The sequence below is a fragment of the Meles meles genome, chromosome 12, assembly GCF_922984935.1.
Source record: "Meles meles chromosome 12, mMelMel3.1 paternal haplotype, whole genome shotgun sequence".
Lineage (NCBI taxonomy): Eukaryota > Metazoa > Chordata > Mammalia > Carnivora > Mustelidae > Meles > Meles meles.
This window is the reverse complement of record NC_060077.1, coordinates 59,371,189-59,394,590: the sequence shown is the minus strand read 5'-3', so window position 1 is coordinate 59,394,590 and position 23,402 is coordinate 59,371,189. Positions and strand designations below refer to the sequence as shown.

The following is a 23,402-nucleotide window of genomic DNA, read 5'->3' as shown; positions in this document are numbered from 1 at the left end:
CGGAGGCGGCCGAGGGCGGGGCGGAGGCGGCTACGCCCCCGCCCCGCCGGGCCCGCCCCCTCTCCTGGCGCGAATGGTTGCCCCGGTGGTTGAGTGCAGCTATCAGCTCTCTTTTGAATCGTGGTCCAGCGCAGAAGCACAGCCTCCGTCCCAGGAACGAAGGTCCTACTGGAGTGGCTCAGGACCTTCCACAAAGACCCCGGGCTCGTGTGCTTGTCAGGAACGTCCCGCTGCCCCTCACGGCCAGGGCCCCAGCTAGCGGATGGGGCTGGCCAAGGGGGCTAGAGAGCGCGTCTCGGGCCTCAGAGAGGCGCAGGGCTGCGGAAGGGCTCGAGGAAAGGGCTTCCAGCTCGCTGGTGTCGGGGCTCACAGCCCACTCTGACCGCGCCTTTGCCCCTCCCGCTCCAGCGAGCCCCGTGGCGCCGGCGAACAGGCGGACACGCGGATCCGCCTGACCGGGACGGGGTTCCGGGTCGCACTGCGCATGCCCTGAAGTCATGGCCGGCGGAGGCGGTGGTTCGCGGCGGCGCGCTGCGCGCGGCGGTAATTAGTAATTGTCCTCCTGCTCCTGGGAGGCGAGGCGCGTGGGGCGCGGCTTCCCGGTGGCTGCGCGGCGGTACCCCGGCCCGAGGGGCAGCCGGGCAGATGAGACCGCCGCTTCTCCGTGCCCTGTAGAGGTTTCTCAGAGAGAACCACGGACCGTTTCCGAGCCCTCCGGACCGCCCGCGGGAACTGAAGCGGAGCGAGGGGCTGGGCAGCGGGACGGCGAGGCCGCGGAGAGGTGAGTCTCGCAGGTTCGGGAGGGGACAGCGGAGAGGGGAGCCTCGCGGGCCGTGGAGGCCGGACTTTCCCAGTTTCGGGTGCATAGTTGGGCTTTGGAGTGCAGCGAAGGACTCTAGGAGGAAACAGCCCGTCCTGTTCATATCATATTCGAAGAAGGTACTGTCGTGTTTAAAAATAAAAAGCCTTTGGAAGCAGTTTTGTGTCCTCTTTCCCATTTTCTCCACTCGCCCCTTTTTCCAGACCCTTGTCCTTCGGCTTTGTTTTTTCTTCCACACAAGCTGATTTGCAGGGAAGATCCGCCGGCCGGTCCGCGACCGCCCTAAGCATCCTTCCTGGAGAAAGGCATGCAGCTGCCCACTGAGCCATTCGTCTGTGCGTGTCCCCACCCACCCCGCTCCCCATCCTGCGAATGATTTCTTAATCTTTCACTTTGGTATATTAACTGAATTTCCAAAACTTCAGGCTCTGAAGATTCTTCTTTCAGGAGTCTAGCCCTGTGGTAGTTACTTCCATTTTCCACTGCTCCCAATAGGATAAGCGGCAGTGTGCAACAAACAAATGGCAGTTATGGAGCACCCGTGCAGACATTCGTTCATGTGGTTTCTTCAGTCATCCGTCAAATATGTATCATTACCAGCTTTTCCTGGGGCAGGAAACAGCTGAAGGTGGTAGAGCTAGGTTGCCCGTCCTCGGTCTCTAGCTCCAGAACCCAGCCCTAGCCTCTTTGGCTGAAGGCAGATAAATTTGGTCACAATCACCATCCATCACTGATGATGGACGTCTGCTGGGTCCTGAGATATCAGTCCATCTGCTTCTCCAGACTATACCTTCCCTTGTTTAGCTGAGTTCTGCTTTTCAAGGCACAACATGATTTATATCTTTATCTAAATATAGATAAAGATATAAAAGGGGGCTCTTTTATTTATTTATTTATTTATTACATTTTTTTCAGATTTTATTTCACAGTAATCTCTACAGCCAGCATGGAGCTCAAACCTACAACCCAAAGTTCAAGAGCCATAAGCTCCACTGACTAAGCCAACTAGGTGCCCTAAAGCTCAACTTGATTATTCTCTTTGGAGCGTAGGCCTTTGGGTCCAAATACTATTGTTGTGGATGAGTGATGATAGTCTGTGATAAAATTTTCACCATTTTATAGCTATATAAGAACAATACCCTTTTTCTGAAGTTTAATTTACTTGAAGAGGTGTTATTTTGCAGTCACTCAAGAAAATGAGATCAATCTATGTGTACCAACACAGAAAGGTGTCATTTGTTGAGTGGGAAAAAGGATCCTATTTGTATAAAGGAAAAAAGACACATCTATTTGAGTATGCATAGAAACCGTCGTAAGGGATAATACAAGAAACTGGCAACACTAGGTACCTTTGAGGAGTGGGATTGGGGGAAAAAAGCTTTAAATTGATTTGTATGTATTTAAGAAAAATTTTAAATGTGAATTATTTTGAGATTGTCATTTCTACTTTTTTTTATGTTAAAATATTATTCTGTGAAATAATGATGATAGTGGGGATAATGGGGTTTTGTTTCCAATCATTGTTCTTACCGGGCCCTCACTTTTGAGGGTCCACAGAAACAGTAATAAGTTGCCAGCTATGGCTGTGACCACATGAATCTCCAGTTTCTGAGTTACTGTTGCTTTTGCAGTGCTGGTTACGGTCTCAGCACTCAGTTGTTCTCCAGTTGTTTCAAGTGTTTTAGCAATTCAAGGGTAGAGTGTAGGATTCTTCCTATTTCCTTTATAAATATATGTAGTTCTTTTATGTTTTCACATTAGGTAGCAGTACACCAGTCAGTCACACTAAATGGTGTTCTATAAACCTTGATTACTTGATACCAATTTTCAGCATGAGAGTTCTTAATTCAAATTGTTTTGAAAGCGAAGGCAAGAATTTTTTTTTCTATCTTCTCTAGGAAGGTGCAATGGCGAGGAATTTATCTGTAATCTTGATTCTGACCTTCACCCTGTCAGTCACAAATCCCCTTCATGAACTAGAACCAGCAACTGCTTTCCCTCAGACCACTGAGAAAATTATTACAAATTGGGAATCTGGCATTAACATTGACTTGGCAGTTACCACACGGCGACATCATCTACAGCAGCTTTTCCATCGCTATGGAGAAAATAATTCCTTGTCAGTTGAAGGGTTCAGAAAATTGCTTCAGAATATAGGCATAGATAAGGTTAAAAAAATCCATATACACCATGACCACGACCATCACTCTGACCATGATCACCACTCTCACCGTAATCATGCTGCTTCCAATAAAAACAATCGGAAAGGTCTTTGCCCAGACCATGAGTCTGATAGTTCGGGTAAAGATCCCAGAAACAGCCAGGGGAAAGGATCTCACCAATCTGAACATACCAATGGTAAAAGGACTGTTTTAATCAAGGATGGTGTTACTGCTAGTGAAGTGACCTCAACTATGTATAATGCTGTCTCTGAAGTCGGAACTCACTTTCTAGAGACAATAGACACTCCAAAACCTGGAAGACTTTTCCCCAAAGCTGTGAGCAGTTCCACTCCACCCAGTATCACAGAAAAAAACCGGGTGAGCCGGCTGGCCAGTAGGAAAACAAATGAATCTGTGAGCGAGCCCAGAAAAGGCTTTATGTATTCCAGAAACACAAATGAACATACTCAGGAGGTAAGATGAATGCTTTTCATTATGCCTGCTTGTTTGTCCTGTCATTCTATCTCTACTTGCAAGGAGTGTAAAGTAAAAATAAAATGATGAGGTTATTGGAGAGGGAATTTCTACTTTCTCATTCAGGCATCCATCAAAACCCAAAGGCCTTTGTCCCTACTATTGTAAACATTACTGATAGAAAACTTGGAGGGTAATTTTTTTATAAAATGGTGCTGTCAGCTACAACTCTTTTCTAATATGGAATTTTAAATGAGTATGAAAAGCAGTAATCAAGGTTATTTTTGGATAAGTCTTTAAAAAGGTGAATATTGTTAATGAAAAGTAGAGAATGAGAGGTGGAAAAAGCAGGCGTTAGAATCCATGTTTTAGGGAAAGGTGTGGTTGAAGGCACAATAGAAGGCAAGAAGAGCACTAGTGTTACGTTCTTGGACGAGGGATCTCAATGACTTGTGGAGTGCTGAAACTGGAGCAGCTCCCAAGAACCATGTGCTGGACAATAGAAAAGTCTGGGAACTGAGGTTCTAAAGTCATGTGTTTTTCCTAAACTTGACTTCCAGACTGTATAGTTTTCCTTGGCTGAGAAATGTCCAGGGCAAGGAATTAGTTGGTATGCATTAATATGCAAACCTTAAAGAGTACTTCAAGTCATCCTATGACTGTACCAATTCCAGAATAATCCTAATGATCATTCCCATAGTGACACCAGTCCTAAAATTTGTTCTGAATGGTATTGGCCAAGAACTATGGGAATTTAAAGTAGCTTTACAGAACATGAGAAACAGGGGCTACTGCCAATTTTTTTGTGTGAGAAGGGGAGCTTAGATTACCTAGAGGGGGTTCTCTTCAAACTAAATTTGTCATCTAATTAAGTTGTTGAAACAGCTGCCTGCTGGTACAAGTTTTGTTTTATTAACCAGCTTTGCCCTCTGCAAGAGTAATTTACATAATTTAATATTCTCTCGTTGTAGAGCTTTTGCCAGGTGAATAGACAGAACTGAGCTAAGTTTTGCAAGTACAGTCATTGCTGGAAGAGTGACGTGTCTTGGGCTTGTTTAGGCCATGCTGGGTAGCATTACTACTAAAGCACCATATTTCTCAATCTCTAATGAACTCCATCTCAAAATTAAAGCTCATTTCCTTAATAGGTTTATACAATGAGTTAACAGGCTTGTGAATGTCCATTTATCCTCAAGGTTGTTCCGCTGAGGGCTTTCTTTCTGGATTCCTAGTGATTGAACTGCTTCTCCTGAGAAAAAAATAGGCAGAAGAGGTAGGATATCCCCATTGTGACATAGCATCTCCAGGGAGCTTGAGGCAAGTTCCAAAGTACTCAAGACAAAAGTTGGTTTTAATGCATTAACTTGAGAAAATAAAGAAGTAGCTTCAGTATGGAAAGGGTGTCGTATCATCAGAAAACTTTTTTGGATTGTGTAATGAAAATGCTTTTTGGTGATTTTCACTGCTTTGTTTCCTGCAGTGTTTCAATGCATCAAAGTTGCTTACATCTCATGGCATGGGCATCCAGGTTCTGCTGAATGCAACGGAGTTCAACTATCTCTGCCCAGCCATCATCAATCAAATTGATGCTAGATCGTGTCTGATTCATACAACGAGTGAAAAGAAAGCTGAAATCCCTCCAAAGACCTATTCTTTACAAATAGGTAGAGTCATCTTTTTTATGCAAAAATAATTTCAAGTAGATACATTTATGTTATGCTTTTTCTTATATTTATATCAACCTATTCATTTTCTAGCATGATCCCAAGTATGTTAATTGTTTGTTCTCTGCCTTGAAAGTGAAGAAAGCAAGCTGGTTAGCCTTGCCTTAAGAAAAAAAATAATAAAAAAATAAAACAGATATGTAGCTGAGGTCATCCTACAGGAAATCAGGGGCATCTGAAATTTGGGCTTTTTATGTTGTCACACTGTTTCAGAAGGTCAATTAATATCTGCTGTTTAAGAGCCTAAATCTGGTTCTTATTAATAAATGAAACCAGGATCAGTTCTGCTGTAGTGTAGACCTGCGTTGCTCAAAAACTATGGTAGACAAATAATTCCCTTGTTTACTGAAGAAATCATTGAATTCCCAGATTCTTTCTTTTTATATTTCTTTTTTCTTCTTTTTTTTTTTTTAAGATTTTATTTATTTGACAGACAGAGATCACAAGTAGGCAGAGAGGCAGGCAGAGAGAGAGAGAGAGGGAAGCAGGCTCCCTGCTGAGCAGAGAGCCCCATGCGGGGCTCAATCCCAGGACCCTGGGATCATGACCTGAGCTGAAGGCAGAGGCTTAACCCAGGTGCCCCTCTTCTTTTTTTTTCTTAACTCCTCTCTTTCATAATTTAACTGTGTATGGGAGTCCAAAAGCTCAGCTCCAAGTGATCTAGAATTCGTCACTGGTAACCATTTTCTCCCTTTGACCCCCATCTGAAGAACTTTCCACCGGGCTTCTGCTCTGTCCCAGGAGGGTTCGGTCAGATTGTTCATTTGCACCAGAAACAGATTTCTCAGTTATTATTCTGTTACCACAGCCCTCTTCCACTGAGTTTGTATTTCTTTAGCTTAAGAAATGCAACTTGCTTTGACAAGTTGCTTTATGCTCCTCTGTTAAAGTTCATCAATTGTATAATTTTTCCTTTGCTGTGTTTTATTTGACAGCCTGGGTTGGTGGCTTTATAGCTATTTCCATCATCAGTTTTCTATCTTTGCTTGGCGTTATCTTAGTGCCTCTCATGAATCGGGTGTTCTTCAAATTTCTCCTAAGTTTCCTTGTGGCACTGGCCGTTGGGACATTAAGTGGTGATGCTTTTTTACACCTCCTTCCACATGTAAGTACAGGCATTTGTCCTATCAGTGTATTTTATTATTCAACAGTGAAAAGATTAATATATTTTTGGTTTGTACTAGAATTCTTTGATATATTTAAGAGGTTGGAAATTTGGTTTAGAGGAGTTGATTCTAAAATATATTAGGTGACTGAAATTTGCATTTACATACTAGATCTTAGTGTATGTTCTTGGTTTGTTTTTTGCTTTTCTCTTTAATGAAATTTACTAAATGCAGACTAATTTAACTTTTTGGACCCAGTTAATAAAAGGAGATAGATTCTGCCCAGATATTATTACTGTGACAGATACATTAGTGTAATTGCCACAGAAATAAAAACTGATTCTGTATGTATTCAAGAAACAAGTTTTCCTTTGGAGTTGAATTTATGTGTATAATTAGAGATTCACACTCATTGACACAAGTAAATTCTTAAGTAAGTTGAATAGAGTTTACTTAATAGCTCCATTAAAAAGTTAAGTATTTGGATCTCATCTTTTAAGCTTCCCTTAAAGGTTTACAGGTCAGTGGGGAAAAAAATCCTTCTGAGAGCTCTCTACATAGCCCATCATGTTCCACCCTGTAGTGAAAAACTGTCTTTGCTGTGCTGAGCTCCCTGTCCCCAGATGGCAGATGTTCACCACACAGCCTGTGTGTAGGGTGTACCCTGTGACCACCCCCAAATCCCCTCTGTTGATGTGCTGCACATTCGGTTCCCTACCATGCCTGAGGGCCAATGCCTGCTGCAGACTGCTGGGGCGTAGCACCTGCTCTCGGATACCTGCCAGGGCCCGTGACACACACTAGGCTTCTTGTAAGCACAGCGAAGGGACTGGTATGGGCTTTTTCCAGTGTGGAGTACAAATAAAAAACCCTGTATGCCTCTTGAGTCTTGGAGTTCCCTGTCATTTGTGGCCATTGTGGTAACTTGTCCAACATTGAAAATACCTGCTACCTTCATGAGAGTCAGGGAATGCATCCGTCATCACGCTAAACCAGTGCACACCGTTAAGTGCCTTAGCACATTATACATTAAGATCTAGATCACTAGCAGCCTGTGGGTCATTTTGATGTATTAAACTTCCTCCTCAGCTCTGACATAGCCCATAATTGCCTAATTCTGAATGGTTTCCATATTTGGCCTTACTATCTTAACCAAGTTTTCTGACATGTATGAAACTAATGAATTCATAAAATACATACTGTTTTTCCTGTAGTCTCATGCAAGTCACCACCATAGTCACAGCCATGAAGAATCTGCAATGGAAATGAAGAGAGGGCCACTTTTCAGTCATCTGTCTTCTCAAAACATAGAAGAAAGTACCTATTTTGATTCCACATGGAAGGGTCTGACAGCCCTGGGGGGCTTATATTTCATGTTTCTTGTTGAACATGTACTCACATTGATCAAGCAATTTAAAGATAAGAAGAAAAAGGTAAGGAGAAGTACTGTTTACTCACTAGACATTTTTGAGTAGGATTCTAACTAGACTGTTAGCTGAGCTTTTCCAGCAGGTATGATCTTCATTCAAGAGGGTTTCAGTACCCTGAGATACTTTTTCTTTCCAGAGGCATAACCCTGGAGTTCTCTGTTTTCAGTATTCCCTTCAGACTCCTGAGAGGGTAAAAATGGCAGAGGTTCAACATTTGTGTAAAACCAAACAAGGCCCAAGCAGAGCCTTGAAGATCTGAAGCATCATGATTATAGCCTTGATGGTGGCAACGGTTTCTTGGGTATATACACCCAAATTCATTGATGTGTGTTTGTTAAATATGGACGCCCTCTTCATTGTCAGTCATACCTCAGTAAAGTGTTGTGTTTGTTGGTTTGTGTGGGTTTTTTGTTGGTTTTTTTGTTTTTTCTTAAATGGGCTCCATGCTGAGATCAAGACCTGAGCTGAGATTGAGAGTCGGACATTTAACCAACAGAGTCATCCAGACATCCCTACATGTTTTGTTTTTTAAAGAAGCATTTTGGTCACACTGTTGGTGTTTTTTGGTAGTTACGATTAACTATTCTCATTAACTTTAATTATTCACCCAGTAGCTGAATGTTCTCCATGTTTCAGAGGGTTTGTGACGTTCACAGTCTTGTCCTTTACGAACTGCCGTCAGAAAATAGTATGAAGCCAAACCATAGGCTCTTTATTTCTGGTAAAAAAAAAAAAAAAAAAAAGGCACCTATGGTTATCTGTCACCTCTTAAACTGATGTGACTAGGCAAGTCAGTCAAAGGAACTGTCCTAATGGAAACTCTTAAAAAGGACATGTACACATCTTAGACATTATAATTTAATTTAAACTGTCTATACATTCATCTTCTGGTCATTTGTTGTTGACCAGGGTTTTCTTCGAGTCAGAACTCTGATAATTTTTTCTGTAGCCATGCTACTTCACCTACAGTCTCCAATTTTGGTTTCTCTCAAGTGAAGAAGAGGTTACACACTTGGAAAGCTATTCGAGAGTAGAATCTAGGCTTTGTAAATTTTATGCGGTGGTTGCTTTACATAACTTGATAGTCTTTTTTTTTTTTTAACAACTTGCCTTTGAATCTTATAAAAGCATTCAGCTTAAGTTTTCATAGAAGTAACTATTCTCACCATCATTTCACAGTTGGAGTTATGTGTCATTAAATTGTGCAATTACTATAACAAGCCTAACTGGCATGAAGAGGTTTGAAAACAAACGCAGTTGATTCTTGCTGAGTGCAGAGCTCACTGTGGGAAGCAAGTGCGTGTGTGAACAGGAAAGTTGCCTCCTTCTCCTTCCTGTGAACATTTGCCCTTAGAGATGTGTCCTTCACTAAGACCTCAAGTTACAAATTGTGAACCTTCTCTTTACTGGACCTAAAGTTAGAAGAAAGAAGAAAAATGAGAATAGCTTATTCACTCTTAATCCAGGAGTCCTCTTCCAGGTTCCCATTGTCCCAGGTGTTTCACTTGGGCTGATTGGAGGATATATCCTACTTGTTGACATTACCTGGAATTCTTTCCCTAAAAACACAAATGATCTTACATTAGTTTCGGGGTGAGGTTTGGAGGTTTGTTTGTTTTACTATGTCTCTAGTTCATATGCCATCATTTCTAACATTCTAATTTCAATTTACTTTTTAATTTTTACCTATACATAGCTTTTCTTTAATCTGGTACTCTTTAACATGGGACTGTTAAGAAGTAGGCTCCCTGTGGTTTAACACAGAACAATTTTTAACTCAATTGTGAAATCAATCTTCTGTCATGACCAATGTTTTTATTTTTTTTTTTTTAAAGATTTTATTTATTTATTTGACACAGAGAGAGAGCACAAGTAGGCAGAGAGGCAGGCAAAGAGAGAGGAGGAAGCAGGCTCCCTGCGGAGCAGAGAGCCCGATGTGGGGGCTCGATCCCAGGACCCTGAGATCATGACCTGAGCCGAAGGCAGCGGCTTAATCCACTGAGCCACCCAGGTGCCCCATGACCAATGTTTTTAAAGGCAGCGGTAATATACAGTGTATGACATGTTTTACTATGGCTTATTGTCAAAGAAGTTTAATGATCTCTTTTCTAAAATAGTTTCTGCTGGAATAAAAGCTCTGAAGAGCTAGGACCTTTGCTACATCTCCAATGCCTAGAACAGCATCTGGCATGATAGATAGTTACCAAACATTTGTTGAACGTATAAGAAACATTAAATGGCAAGCAAGCATAATTTCTACACAGACTTCCCACAGAAGTTTTGCAAATGTTACTTGTTCTCTTCCCTTTCAGAATATATTGAGTTTATCTTTTGTTAAAGGTGTCCAGATCTTAGAGTTACTCATTTAACAGTTTTAAATTACATTTGTTCTCTCAAAACAAAACAAAACAAAACAGGGGCACCTGGGTGGCTCAGTGGATTAAGCCTCTGCCTTCGGCTCAGGTCATGATCTCAGAATCCTGGGATTGAGCCCTGCGTCAAGGCTCTCTGCTCAGTGGGGAGCCTGCTTCCCCCTCTGCCTGCTGCTCTACCTACTTGTGATCTCTCTCTGTCAAATAAATAAATAAAATCTTAAAGAAAAAAAAAAACTCTTCCTTATACAGTGAGTGTTTAGAACTTTTCAGCCTTATAACAGGACATAGGATTTTCCTTAAGATATCCATTCTGCATTCTTAGGAGATTGCATATATCATATGATATCTGTCAATTTGAAATCGATATTCAAATTAGGGTTATTATCTCATACTTGATTATATATAGTTGGACCTTTATAATAAGTTCAACCTCAAAAGCTTTTTTCTACCAGTGAAGGCTATTTCTACCAGTGAAGGTCACGTTGAGGACCTGCAAGTCATCTATGACATCTCCCTTATCCTCGTATCTAGGCTAGTTTTAGTGAATACATCCAGAACTTTTCCATTTCTCTCCTTCTTCCTTGCTATCATTCTAGTCTAAGCCATGCTTATCTCCCACCTGGGCGACAACAGCCACTTCTTAACTGGCCTGTCTACAGTAATTTATTGTTTCCTTCTCCCAGTCCAGAGCAGAACAAAGTGATTTGTTTCAATGGAAATCTGATGAAGTTGTACACCGCCATTTATAATCCTTCTTTCAGGGGCGCCTGGGTGGCTCAGTGGATTAAGCCGCTGCCTTCGGTTCGGGTCATGATCTCAGGGTCCTGGGATGGAGCCCCGCATCGGGTTCTCTGCTCCACAGGGAGCCTGCTTCCTCCTCTCTCTCTGCCTGCCTCTCTGTCAACTTGCGATCTCTCTCTCTGTCAAATAAAATCTTTAAAAAAAAAAAAAATCTTTATAATCCTTCTTTCAGTGACTTCTCTATATTTGTAGGACATAGTCCACACTTTTAACTTGGTTTGCATTGTCTGGGTCTCCTTCTGCCACACAGCCGTTAGCCCCCTATTTCTGACCACCTTGCACTGCTTTCATTTCTGGGATGGGATTGGCCTCTTTCTGTTTTAGGACCCTCCCACATGCTGTTCTCCCTGCATGGAATCCACCTCTATTACAAGCCTACGGGTCCCCCACAAACTTCTGCTTATCTTAGGTCTTGGTGTCAGGATCACCTTCTCAAGGAAACCTGCCCTGGGACTTAGTTAGGTCTTATTATACACTCTCATAGCATTATGTGTTTTCCCTTTATAAAACATGAAAAATTGCAATCAAAAAATTGTTTAATCATTGTAGCTGTGAAGCCTCCCTCCCTATGGATGATAAGCTCCATGAAAACAGAGACCATGTGTATCTTGCTTTACCTTGTATTGCCAGCATACAGCATAGGGAACATAATAGGTCCCTGATACTTATAGAATGAAAGAACTGGTTAATCTGTAAGTTCTCGGGAGAGTCATTGCCCAGCAGGAAAGAAAGCATTAACTGAACTGATACAAAATATCCTGAATCCATTTATTGTCACAAACATTGACGTACTTTCTCTGTTAAAGGCACTAAGCTGGGGGTTGGTATAAAGATGTGTTTGTGTGCTTGCCTTTAAAACTCTATAGTCTAAGAATGTGCAGATGGTTTACATGTTATCAGAGCTAGAATGAAATCTTGGGCCCAGTGGTGATTGTTTAAGTCATACTCAAAAGTACTGCAGATAAGAAATTATTATTTGTGGGACCATTTTCAGTCATTTTGAGTATTTTCTTCTACATTGGAAAAGTATATAAGTAAAGTATTACTTCTATGCAAGTAAGCAAAGTAAAGTAATGAATGATTTACATAAGTAAATCACACACTGCACCATTGTTCAAATAGTGACCTTTATGCTTGGGCTCAAATATAAGGATAATAGCTCAAGCATGGTATTGAGGTGGTTAAAAAACCTAGTGATAAATTCGAGGCTAACTAGTAGAGATTTGTTTTTTTAAAAAGGAAGCTTGTAAATGGTGTTTTATTATAGGAAAAGTATTTTAGTTTTAATCGCAAACACCTAATCAGTGTCACAGTATAGTTTTAGGTTATAAAAAGTATGGGAAGTATGGGGTTTCAGTGTCCAAAAGAGGGCTGGAGAGAACCAAGCAGTTGGTTAGCAGATCACTAAATGCTGGAGAAAAATGTCTTCATTTGGTCCTAAAATTGATAACCTGAGGCATAGTTCAATTTTAATACGTGTATGAATCATTCAGGCCCCTTGTTAAGATCCCTGTGCTGATTCATTAGGTTTGGGTGTGGCCCAAGATTGTTCATTTCTAACAGGCTCCCCAGAGCACACTTAAAGTAGATGACCTAGGGGACATTGAGAAAGATGGATGTGTGATTTTGCAACATTTCATATTACTGAAGCTTTGATGCTTCACCATCCTGAGCAGCTGTTATGCCTAAAACCACAGCTAGGTGCTGTGTAAGTTAACTACAGGCCTCTATGGCCCTTGGAAGACTTTTATTCCAATAAAGGTCCTTTACTCTGTTGTCTTCCCTGGGTCTTCGACTTAACTGTTTGTTTATAATTGTACACAGAAGCACTTAATGGTTTTAAAGTGGTGCTTTCTCTTACCATTTTAGAATCAGAAAAAACCTGAAACTGATGATGATGTGGAGATTAAGAAGCAGCTGTCCAAGTATGAATCTCAACTTTCAACAAATGAGGAGAAAGTAGACGCAGATGATCGTAAGTCTTAACAAATCTGAGGTCTAGGAGGAGTTTACTGCACTGTGATTTGCAGGCAGCTTGGACTATCTGGGACAGAGGGGACCATGTCCCTTTGTCTATTTTATTTTTTTTTTTACTTTTGAAATATTTAATGCCTTTTCTTTTTAATTGCCAGTGAGTAAACTGTTTATACTATATTTACATTTTTTCCTCTAATTTTTTATTTTGAAGGAATTCAGACATACAGAAAAGTTTTAAGAGTAATGCAAAGAGGGGCGCCTGGGAGGCTCAGACAGTTAGGCGTCTGTCTTCGGCTCAGGTCATGATCCCAGGGTCCTGGGATTGAGCCCCACATCAGGCTCTCTGCTCATTGGGGAGCCTGCTTTTCCCTCTTCCTCCTTCTGCTGCTCCCCCAACTTGTACTCTCTCTCTCTGTCAAGTAAATAAATAAAATCTTTAAAAAAAAAAAGAAGTAACACAGAGAATTTCTGTATCTTTCATACAGCCCCCATATTTTACCCACCCTTATCATTCTGTTTCTCTCTGAGTACACATACACACACTGTTTTGCTAAACCATTTGAAAGTAAATTACAGACAAGATGTCTCTGTATCCCCACATGCTCCCTGTATGTTTCCTTAGAAAAAGGACATTGTCTTATATAACCATGGTTCAGTTATTGAAATCGGGAAATTAACGTGATACCATGTCATTACTAGTCTCTAGACCTCACTTGTGTTTTTCCGGTTGTCTTAATGACTCCTTTAGATTTTCCCTCCACCAGAAGAAAAAGTTGGTCCAGAGCATAGCCCAGGATCAAATACTGCATCTAGTTGCCCCTCATTTGGGCTGTTTCTAATCTTTTTTTTTTAAATTTATTTGACAGAGAGAAAGAGGTCACAAGTAGGCAGAGAAGGGGGGAAGCAGGCTCCCCGCTGAGCAGAGAGCCCGACATGGGGCTCGATCCCAGGACCCTGGATCATGACCTGAGCTGAAGTCAGAGGCTTTAACCCACTGAGCCACCCAGGCACCCCTGTTTCTAATCTTTTTAGGACTAGATTGATCCCCCGGGGCAGAAGTACCACAATGTGGTATTGTATCCTCTCCAGTGATGCAGTGTGCCACCTGCTGTGATGCCCTGCTGTGAAGTTACTGTTTTTCCTGTAACTGGACTGTTAGCTTGGCATTTCTTATTGGATGAAATGAGATAAGATGAAAATATTAAACCAAACTCCTCACCATGACCTTCATGGTCCGACCCTGCCCTCCACTCTGTCCCGTTGCTCGTTGTGTCCAGTCTCACTGCCCTTCTTTTCATTCCATGAGCACACCAAGTTTATCTCCAAGCTTTGCATTCACTATTGTTCTTGCTCGGAAGCCTCCTGTCAGATCTTCACACAAATTCCTGCCCCATCAATTAGACCCAGAGGCCTTACCTGATCACCCAAAGACAAATGTCTCCCAGTTACTGTCCTTCCCATTACCCTTTTCTGGTTTTCTCCATGCTGTTCAGTGCCTCATAGGACCTTATTTACACATGTTTTCTTATTAAATGTGGCTATCGCCCTACAAGAACAGAACGTGCTTGAAGTTAGAGACCTTGTCACGCTCCCATCCATCCCCTGTGCCTGGCAGGGTACCTGGCCAGAGTAAGTGCTTGCTAGATAGCTGCCAGCTAACCAGGGAGGAAATCTGCTTAGTTGCTACTACCTACTCTCTGGTTTCCTTCCCAACCTTGGTTTTTTATCCTGCTTTTTTCTCTAAAGAGTAAATAAAATGTTCTTGCTCCTCTTGTGTCTATTCCTTCTTCATCACGGAATCCAGTACAGTATATAACAGTGAGAGGGAGTTGTTGCCCTAGAACTGGACCACAGTGTCAGAAATGTGCCCAAGAAAAGTGTGATCCATGCACAGGACAAAGGGAAAAAACAAAACTTTATTGTTGAAATTTATTTTTCTTTGTACAAGTAGATAATAAATAAATTGTCCTTGGTGATCACTGTATTTCAAATGCTTATTTTTCCTTGAACTTCATCCTCAAAAAAGAAGTTAGACAACAGAATTATGCATGTTTTTTATTTCCAATTTTCAGTATTTTTCTTAACTGTTTTTCTAAAGTAAGTATGTGCTGCTTTTTTAACCAGGGAAAAAAGACAGCTTTTAAAATGTAAGGAGGCAGGTATTACACTGTATGTTAATTAAATGGAATTTTATTAATAACTTGAAATAGAAAAATGTAAGGCAGAAGAAATCAAGGGAGAATCTTGGGGTTAGTTATTGGAGATTGAAGTTTAAAGTCCGTTCTTAATCTGTGAGGCCATTTCATTTCTAAAATTCATTAGAACCTGTTGATGTTTTGCATCAGCAGTACTCTGCTTCGTTCTGTATGTGAGAGGCTTGCCACGCTCTAAGATCTTTTTTGACTTTGTCAGTGGGAATGTTTGAAATGCATGCATTAACAAAGCCTTCTGACTTTGACCCAATGTCCCTTATGTTTACACCTAGGACCTGAAGGCTATTTACGAGGGGACTCACAGGAGACCTCCCACTTTGATTCTCCACAGCCAGCAATCCTGGAAGAAGAAGAGGTCATGATAGCTCATGCCCATCCGCAGGAAGTCTATAATGAATATGTCCCCCGAGGCTGCAAGAATAAATGCCATTCGCATTTTCATGATACGCTCGGCCAGTCCGACGATCTCATTCACCACCATCATGATTACCATCATATTCTGCACCACCACCACCACCAAAATCACCACCCCCACAGTCACAGTCAGCGCTACTCTCGGGAGGAGCTGAAGGATGCCGGCATCGCCACATTGGCCTGGATGGTCATCATGGGCGACGGCCTGCACAATTTCAGCGATGGCCTCGCAATTGGTACGCATCTGCATGTTTGCTTCTTGTTGGCTGACTCTAAAAGTCACATTAAGCCACCAGGCCCCTATGGCCATTTTGATAAAGCTAATAACTTCTAAGATCATCAGAATGTTATTTCTTCTGTAGCTACGTTGACAGTGAAGTACTAAATAAAAGTTACATAAGATTAAGTGCTACAAACTGCCTGCTCTGTTACCTAAGTGGTAACTCTCAAAAGTTGTTTTAATTTGTAGAGTCTTAAAATCAAACTTTAATGTGCATGGAGTATATGTTTTTGTGGGGGTTTTTTTGTTGCTGTTTTTACATTAGAGTTCCCCCCCTTATCTGCAGTATAAACAATATTAAGGTACAAGACACTTTTTTCTATCATCTTTAAACGGAAGGAATCCTGGCATATCTGATAAGTTGAGTTAAAAAAAATTTAAGAGAGATTTTGCTATTAAATTGTTCGTTCTATCACGACCAAGAGATAATAGAATACTTAAGAATTATAGTGACCTGGTGCTGGAAGGAGTAGTGGAAATAATTACAGGTTAGGCAGCTAAGCCTGGCAGGGCGAACCCCTTGCCCAAGGAGGCAGTGCTGTTTTGTAACAGTTGGCTCCCTGGAAGCCTGGTGTGCTTCTTCCTCTGGGTACTGTGCACAGCAGAAGCAACAAAGGAGGAGATGCACATGCTCGGTCACACTTTATAAGCGATCGGTTGTATACAGTGCTAGTTTTTAAAATGGGGGGAGCTATTTGTCTTAGACTTTTCTTATTAGACAGTGAAAGAATGAATGTGAACAAATCTAATTACCCAATGAATTCTTCTGAGGCCAGTGAAATGTATTTGTACCCTTGACTGCTGCATTTTCTTCTAAACCTTTTTTTTTTTCTTCTAAACCTTTTAAATCGGTTTACTTTTTACATAAATGTTTTATGTGATAATGATTACGTCTCAGGTCTGTGATAAGATCCTCTAATCACTCTGAAGCACAGTGGAACTTACCCTTCTCAGTTGTACCTGCTTATGCTCCACTGGGAAATTTAAACCTAATTGCATGTAATCTAACTTACTTGTAAAGAATATGCAGAGTGAAGCTGGAAAGTTCTGTTAGTTCATGACCAGAATCTCGTTTGCTTCTTTTACCTCATGCTGTATGCTGGTAAGATTAAAAAAAAAAACAAAACAAAACCCATAGAACAATGTAGCCAAACTTTCTCTGATTGATTTTTACCCAGGGGCTGCTTTTACTGAAGGTTTGTCGAGTGGTTTAAGTACTTCTGTTGCCGTGTTTTGTCACGAGTTGCCTCATGAATTAGGTAAGAGAACCATATAAACAGTATTTTCCAGGGGGATTAAGTGTCCTAGTGTCACTGGCATTTGCTATTGATAGTTCCAGCAAGCTTCCTCGTAACTTCTCTGCCTTCTACTAGCCTAGCTAGGTTTCTTTTCTTACTGAGTATAAGGTTGTTTCCAGCCAGAACTCTGACCCTATGAGTATGATTACACAATTGCCTCTGTGGGGTTGCCAGAGAGTTTTGTGGGCCTCCTCTCTCATCCTCTTACCCTACCACATGCCTTCCTGGACCAGCATACTGGTGACATCAGTGATCGTTATCTTCATACCTACAATATGAATAAGACCACAGGATTCAAAGAAGTCAGCTTCCATTAACAGAGAGAAATTGGCAAAGAGATTCTCATTGGAGCTAAAGAAAAGGGAAGTTGATGAATTGTGTTTTGAATATTTTTCTCCTCTGTCACCAGGATTTAAAACCTTCCCAGAGTTGTTCTGTATCCCAGTTCATGTCCTTGTTTTTCTTCTTATAGGTACATATTTGCACACACCTGTGCTGCCATTTTCCGTTTCGTTCTTTGGCATGTTTTCTGCCATTCAGAAGGCCTCCCATCTGCCTGCCGGATGCTTATAATCCTCCACATCTGGCTTATGTTCCACATTCTAGGTCCTTCATATTCCCTGAAGCCTATATTAGCTATTCGCATCCTCATTGCTCTTTTTATCCTTTTATAACTAGAAGGTTAGACTATTAAGCTCTTAATTATAGATTGCCATTATCATTTGCTGATCATTTCATGTGTGAAATGATCAGTGAAATTCTCTTCTTTGTGCCCAATTATAAGCTTGTTGAAGACCGTGCAAGAGCGCAAATTTAAATTCATGGTATTTATCATTCATTGACAGAGTGAAAGCCTTAAGAAAAACTTTGGATTAAAAAATACCTTAATTTGGGCGCCTGGGTGGCTCAGTGGTTTAAGCCGCTGCCTTCGGCTCAGGTCATGATCTCAGGGTCCTGGGATCGAGTCCCGCATCGGGCTCTCTGCTCGGCAGGGAGCCTGCTTCCCTCTCACTCTCTCTGCCTGCCTCTCTGCCTACTTGTATCTCTCTCTGTCAAATAAATAAATAAAATCTTTAAAAAAAAAAAAAAAAAAAAAAAAAAAAAAATACCTTAATTTATAGAGGTGTTAGGGTGATTTACACTAATACTTGTTACCCCTGGTAATTCTTTGCTGCTTTCTTTTTCCTTCAAAAAATTTAGAGAATTTCCTAAATTAAAAAGTTTCTTGGGTATCTGTCTGAAAAGTGATTTCTTTCCTTTCTTTGATCCCTTTTTTGTTTTCTGTTAAAGGTGATTTTGCTGTTTTACTAAAGGCTGGCATGACTGTTAAGCAAGCTGTTCTTTATAATGCTTTGTCAGCCATGCTGGCATATCTTGGAATGGCAACGGGAATCTTTATTGGTCATTATGCTGAAAATGTTTCTATGTGGATATTTGCACTTACCGCTGGCTTATTCATGTATGTTGCTCTGGTTGATATGGTAAGTTTTTAAGAAGTCTAATTACAGTGTTGGCTAACAATAAAATAGAGAAAATGTTCAGTGAAAGCTCTTTAAAAAAAATAGTAAGATTGATTGATTGATTGATTTGAGAGGGAGAATCCCAGGGTGGGGGGAGGAGCAGAAGGAGAGAGAATCTCAAGCAGACTCCACACTGAGTGCTGAGCCAACCCAGGCTCAATCCCAGGACCCTGAGATCACAACCTTAGCTAAACCCAAGAGTCGGATGCTTAACCAACTTAACCAGGCACCCCATGAAACCTCATTTTTAAAGAGGCTTTAGTTTAGGGGGTGCCTGACTGGCTCAGTCAGTAGAGTGTGCAACTCTTGATCTCAGGGTTGTGATTTCTAGCCCCACTGTGGGCATAGAGTTTACTTTTTTAAATTAATTAATTAATTAAAAGGCTTTAGAGTAAATACAGTAATAAGTGAGTCTGTACTTTATAAGGTAGAATAGAAAATACAGGTTCTATAGCATGTATCTTTTTAGATTACTGATCGCAAGCACACCCTATCCTGCCTAATGTGCGTCAGGATACACAGAAATATCCACCCCTTTCTGATGTGTCTTTTTGAGAGTAGAATCTCAGTAATCAGGCATTCAACTCTTTATAGATTTGTCAGAAACCCAGCACAAGCCACATGTTGTGAATGCTCATAATTTCTTCAGAATGCTCATAATTTCCTTATTAATGGACAAAGGAGTTACTTTGTTTTGTCAGCAAAGTCTGCATAACAATCCCAGCCAGTCTGATTGCTAAAATTTTATTTTCTATATAAAGTTTCCATATCTCTAAACTTAGGTAAGCCACATGTTATGTTTGGTTCAGCTACTGGCAGTAACGAAGGGAGAGTAATCAGTATAGTTCTTTGTTTCATAGTAAAGTGAACTGGACCAATATAAACTTTGACTTGTTGAGCATACTGTGAATAAGCATTGTGAATTAAGCTACTGGGAAATGCTGTATACATTAGCTAGAGTCAGTATGTATATGGTTCCATTTTAAGGAGTTGGCTCAGTATATCTGGCTACATATAAAGCTAGTATTACTGCCCCGTAAATTCTTCTAAAAACTAATCCGTGGTTCTGAAAACTTAAATGTTGCTCTTGTTTTTCCTTTAAGGTACCTGAGATGCTGCACAATGATGCTAGTGACCATGGATGTAGCCGCTGGGGATATTTCTTTTTACAGAATGCTGGGATACTTTTGGGTTTTGGAATTATGTTGCTTATTTCCATATTTGAACATAAAATTGTGTTTCGTATCAATTTCTAATTAGGGTGTAAATGCTAGAGTAGCTTGAAAAAATATTGCTGTCTATAGTTTGAATAGGTCATAGGGAGATGAGAGTTCATAAGCTGTGATATGCAGCCTTTGCGGTTAGTGGATTTTGTGATTTTTTTTTATTGAGTATTTCCATTTGTTATGCTTATAAGGTCAGTTATGGTGGTAACACAAAGGTACGTTTTAATATTTAAGTTATTCTATTTTGGGAATATGAGCTATATGTGCAATTTACCAATTTTACTAGTTTATTGTATAAACAAGAGATTTGGCATGACATATTCTGTATATTTCAGGAAAAATGTCTTTAATGCTTTTTCTAGAACCTAATTTAACACAGTAAGCCCCGTGCTGGATGTCAGGCCTCTGAAGAACTGCTGGCATTTGGGAGTAAGGATACACACAAAGCTTAAGATACCAATAACACTTGTACTGAATTTTAGCTAAGAAATAAAGAGAAAAAAAGAAGAATCTGCAAGAATTAAGAAGGCACAGATTTCTTTCCCAAAAAAAGTCACAAAACTCATTACAAAATAGAAGAGAAAATTTAAACTAAAATGGCAATACCATTAGTAGAGTACCTTCATAACATATTTGTCATAGTAAAATAAACCACATAACATATTTGTCAGAGTAAAATAAACCACATTGAGCACTTTTTACTAATTTAGTTGTACATTTAACTTTGTATAATAGAGAAGTCTAAGTATATTTAATGAATTTGAGCAATATACACCTTACCCAAGAAATTGGAATGTTCAAATATTTGTGTGGAGTTATACCAGATGAATATGAGTAAGTCTATGTATGGCCAGAAACTTGGGTATTGAATGATCTGGTTATCTGGTTTACCAAATGTCAGCATATTAGAGCTTTGAGATAGGCAAGGACATTAAAACCACACTGAGTGTAATTTGACTCCTTGGATTCAGAAAGTACTTTGGTATCTTTCAGTGCTTCAGTGTTGTCATTATGAGCAATTATCATTTTTATATGTAGTACTTTAGACATACTAGGGCTGTCTGAGGCATTCTCTAGATGTTGCTTTTCTACAAAATAAATTCCCCATGTCAGCTTGATATCAGATATCCGAGTTTCTTTCTTTCTTTTTTTTTTTAACACCATTGTAACTACTTAAGCATACAGCTCATTAGTTTTAAGTATATTCACATTGTTGTGCAATGGATCTCCAGAGCTTTTTCATGTTGCAGAACTGGATCTCTATACGCATTAAACAACAACTCATTTCTTTCTCCCACAGCCCCTATAACCACCATTCTACTTTCTGTCTCTGAATTTGAGATGTCTGATTTTCTTAAGTACTATCCAGACTATATATAGTATACTTATCAATTCACTTATATTATTGATCAGTTACATCAATTACTCAGTTTTCAATTCTTTACCACAAAGACAGTTTAAGAAATATTGACCCACAGTTTGTTCCAAGCTGCCCCTAATTTTTATAACAATCAGAGCCTTAAGCTTGAGAAAAAGCACTGATACCCTACATTCTAAAGAGAATTTTAAAAAACTAAATAGACAAGACCCTAGACCCCACTTCAGGCCTATTGAGAGCCAACTGGACCATCATCTCTATTTCCCAAGCTAAGTGAAAGGGATGGATATGGGTAACAAGAGAATGACTAGGATTGAGGGTGCATCAGAGGATGACATGAAGCATCTCTCTAGCAAATGATTACTCCGCTTCAGAATTCTGCCCACAGACCTTCCTTACTGCTGCTAGAGCAGGGCAAGATAAGGAAGCTCTGGAAGAGCTGGAAATGTTCCTAGAGATTGGGGAACACAGACTTGACTTTTCACATATTCTGAAGGTGGAAGATGTGCTGGGCCTAACCACAAAACAGAATGAACTGGAAAGATAGTTCCCACTCGAGGTCGAACTCCGTAGTGGACACATGGAAGGTTTAAGGAGTTAGTTTCCATGGCTTCATATGGGGGAGAATGGAGATTAAAAGAACGTGCAGGGGGCGCCTGGGTGGCTCAGTGGATTAAGCCGCTGCCTTCGGCTCAGGTCATGATCTCAGGGTCTTGGGATCGAGCCCCGCATCGGACTCTCTGCTCTGCAGGGAGCCTGCTTCCTCCTCTCTCTCTGCCTGCCTCTCTGCCTACTTGTGACCTCTCTCTCTGTCAAATAAATAAATAAAAATCTTTAAAAAAAATAATAAAAAATAAAAATAAATAAAAATTAAAAATAAAAGAATGTGCAGGAGCCGTAGAATGTGAACCAAAACCTGATCTCTAGGGGGAAAGAAAACTTAAAAGACTGATAGAAAAATGCACAAGTAATAACTTGAATGAGAAAGAGATAGGTGCGTAGGTGGCTCAGCTGGTTAGGCATCTGCCTTGGGCTCAGGTCATTGATCCCAGGGTCCTGGGATGGAGCCGGGTCAGTCTCCCTGCTTGGTGGGGAATCTGCTTTTCCCTCTCCCTCTGCCCTGCCCTCTTCCCCTGCTCATGCTCTCTCTCTCAAATCAAATCTTTAGAAGACCTAAAAATAGAGTAAATCAGGTATACTTGAGAACTTTATGGATTAATTTTCTGAAAAAGAGATATATTTACTAAGAAAAAAATAGAAAGTCAATTACTGTTGGGGGCGCCTGGACGGCTCAGTCATTAAGTGTCTGCCTTTGTCTCGGGTCATGGGTCCTGGGTTCGAGCCCCACATCGGGCTCCCTGCTCGGTGGGAAACCTGCTTCTCCCTCTCTCACTCCCTCCGCTTGTGTTCCTGCTCTCGCTATCTCTTTCTCCGTCGAATGAATAGAATCTTAAAAAAATAAAATAAAAGCCAATTACTGTTAAAATAATCACATCAAAATTCTTCCCTTTCTCCTCCCAAACCAGGCATTGTTTGCTGTGTTTTACCAAAACTTCAAGCAGCACATAAATACCTAGCTTATTTCAATAGTTTCTGGGAGTAGGAAAAAAAAATGTTCATCATGTTAATCGAGGGTAGTATAATCTTGAAATAAAGCCATGCTGGGAAAGGCATCTACCGCAGACGCTATGACTTCCTCTACATTCTCGCTAGCTATGTCAACAATGGAGGGCGGTGACCACTCTTGGCTCAGGCCATTTATCAGTGAACAACCTTGAAGGATAAGGTTTGTGACAGATCAGGCCTGTGTAAGAGGCAAATTCCCCAAGCTCAGCCGCTGCCCAAAATTCACAGCATGTGCAGCACCCACCAGAGACCTTTCACTTTGCTACTGTGGGATTAGGGTCAGAGGTACTAATGCTAGTGCTGCTCATGCTGCTTGCTATGGTGTGAGCAATCAAGTCCTTCGTGTTCCAGGAGTCTCATGTCTTCAGCCGTTATCCATGAAACACAACAGGCTAACTTGCAGCTTCTAAATTGGGTACAATTTCAGACCCTCCCCAAACCTCGCAGGATGGTGTAGGAAAAGTGAAAGTGAATACAGATACAAGAATCCTAAAAAGCAAATCAAACTCAGTATTTAAAATAATCAGGTAAGGCGATCCTAGGAATGCAAGCATGATTCATCAGAAAACCTATTACTG

General features: G+C 40.7%; 1 protein-coding gene across 1 annotated transcript; it reads left to right on the top strand.

The window, feature by feature from the left end:
* The first annotated feature begins 170 nt into the window (after nucleotides 1-170).
* On the top strand, nucleotides 171-20,938 carry SLC39A6 (solute carrier family 39 member 6). The gene is made up of 10 exons (XM_046024681.1): nucleotides 171-781; nucleotides 2,719-3,456; nucleotides 4,937-5,120; nucleotides 6,116-6,285; nucleotides 7,501-7,719; nucleotides 12,762-12,867; nucleotides 15,355-15,732; nucleotides 16,955-17,035; nucleotides 18,365-18,555; nucleotides 19,698-20,938. Exons 2-10 carry the CDS (start codon nucleotides 2,728-2,730, stop codon nucleotides 19,848-19,850), a joined length of 2,211 nt encoding a protein of 736 aa, XP_045880637.1. The 5' UTR covers nucleotides 171-781; nucleotides 2,719-2,727; the 3' UTR covers nucleotides 19,851-20,938.
* Nucleotides 20,939-23,402: the final 2,464 nt, after the last annotated feature.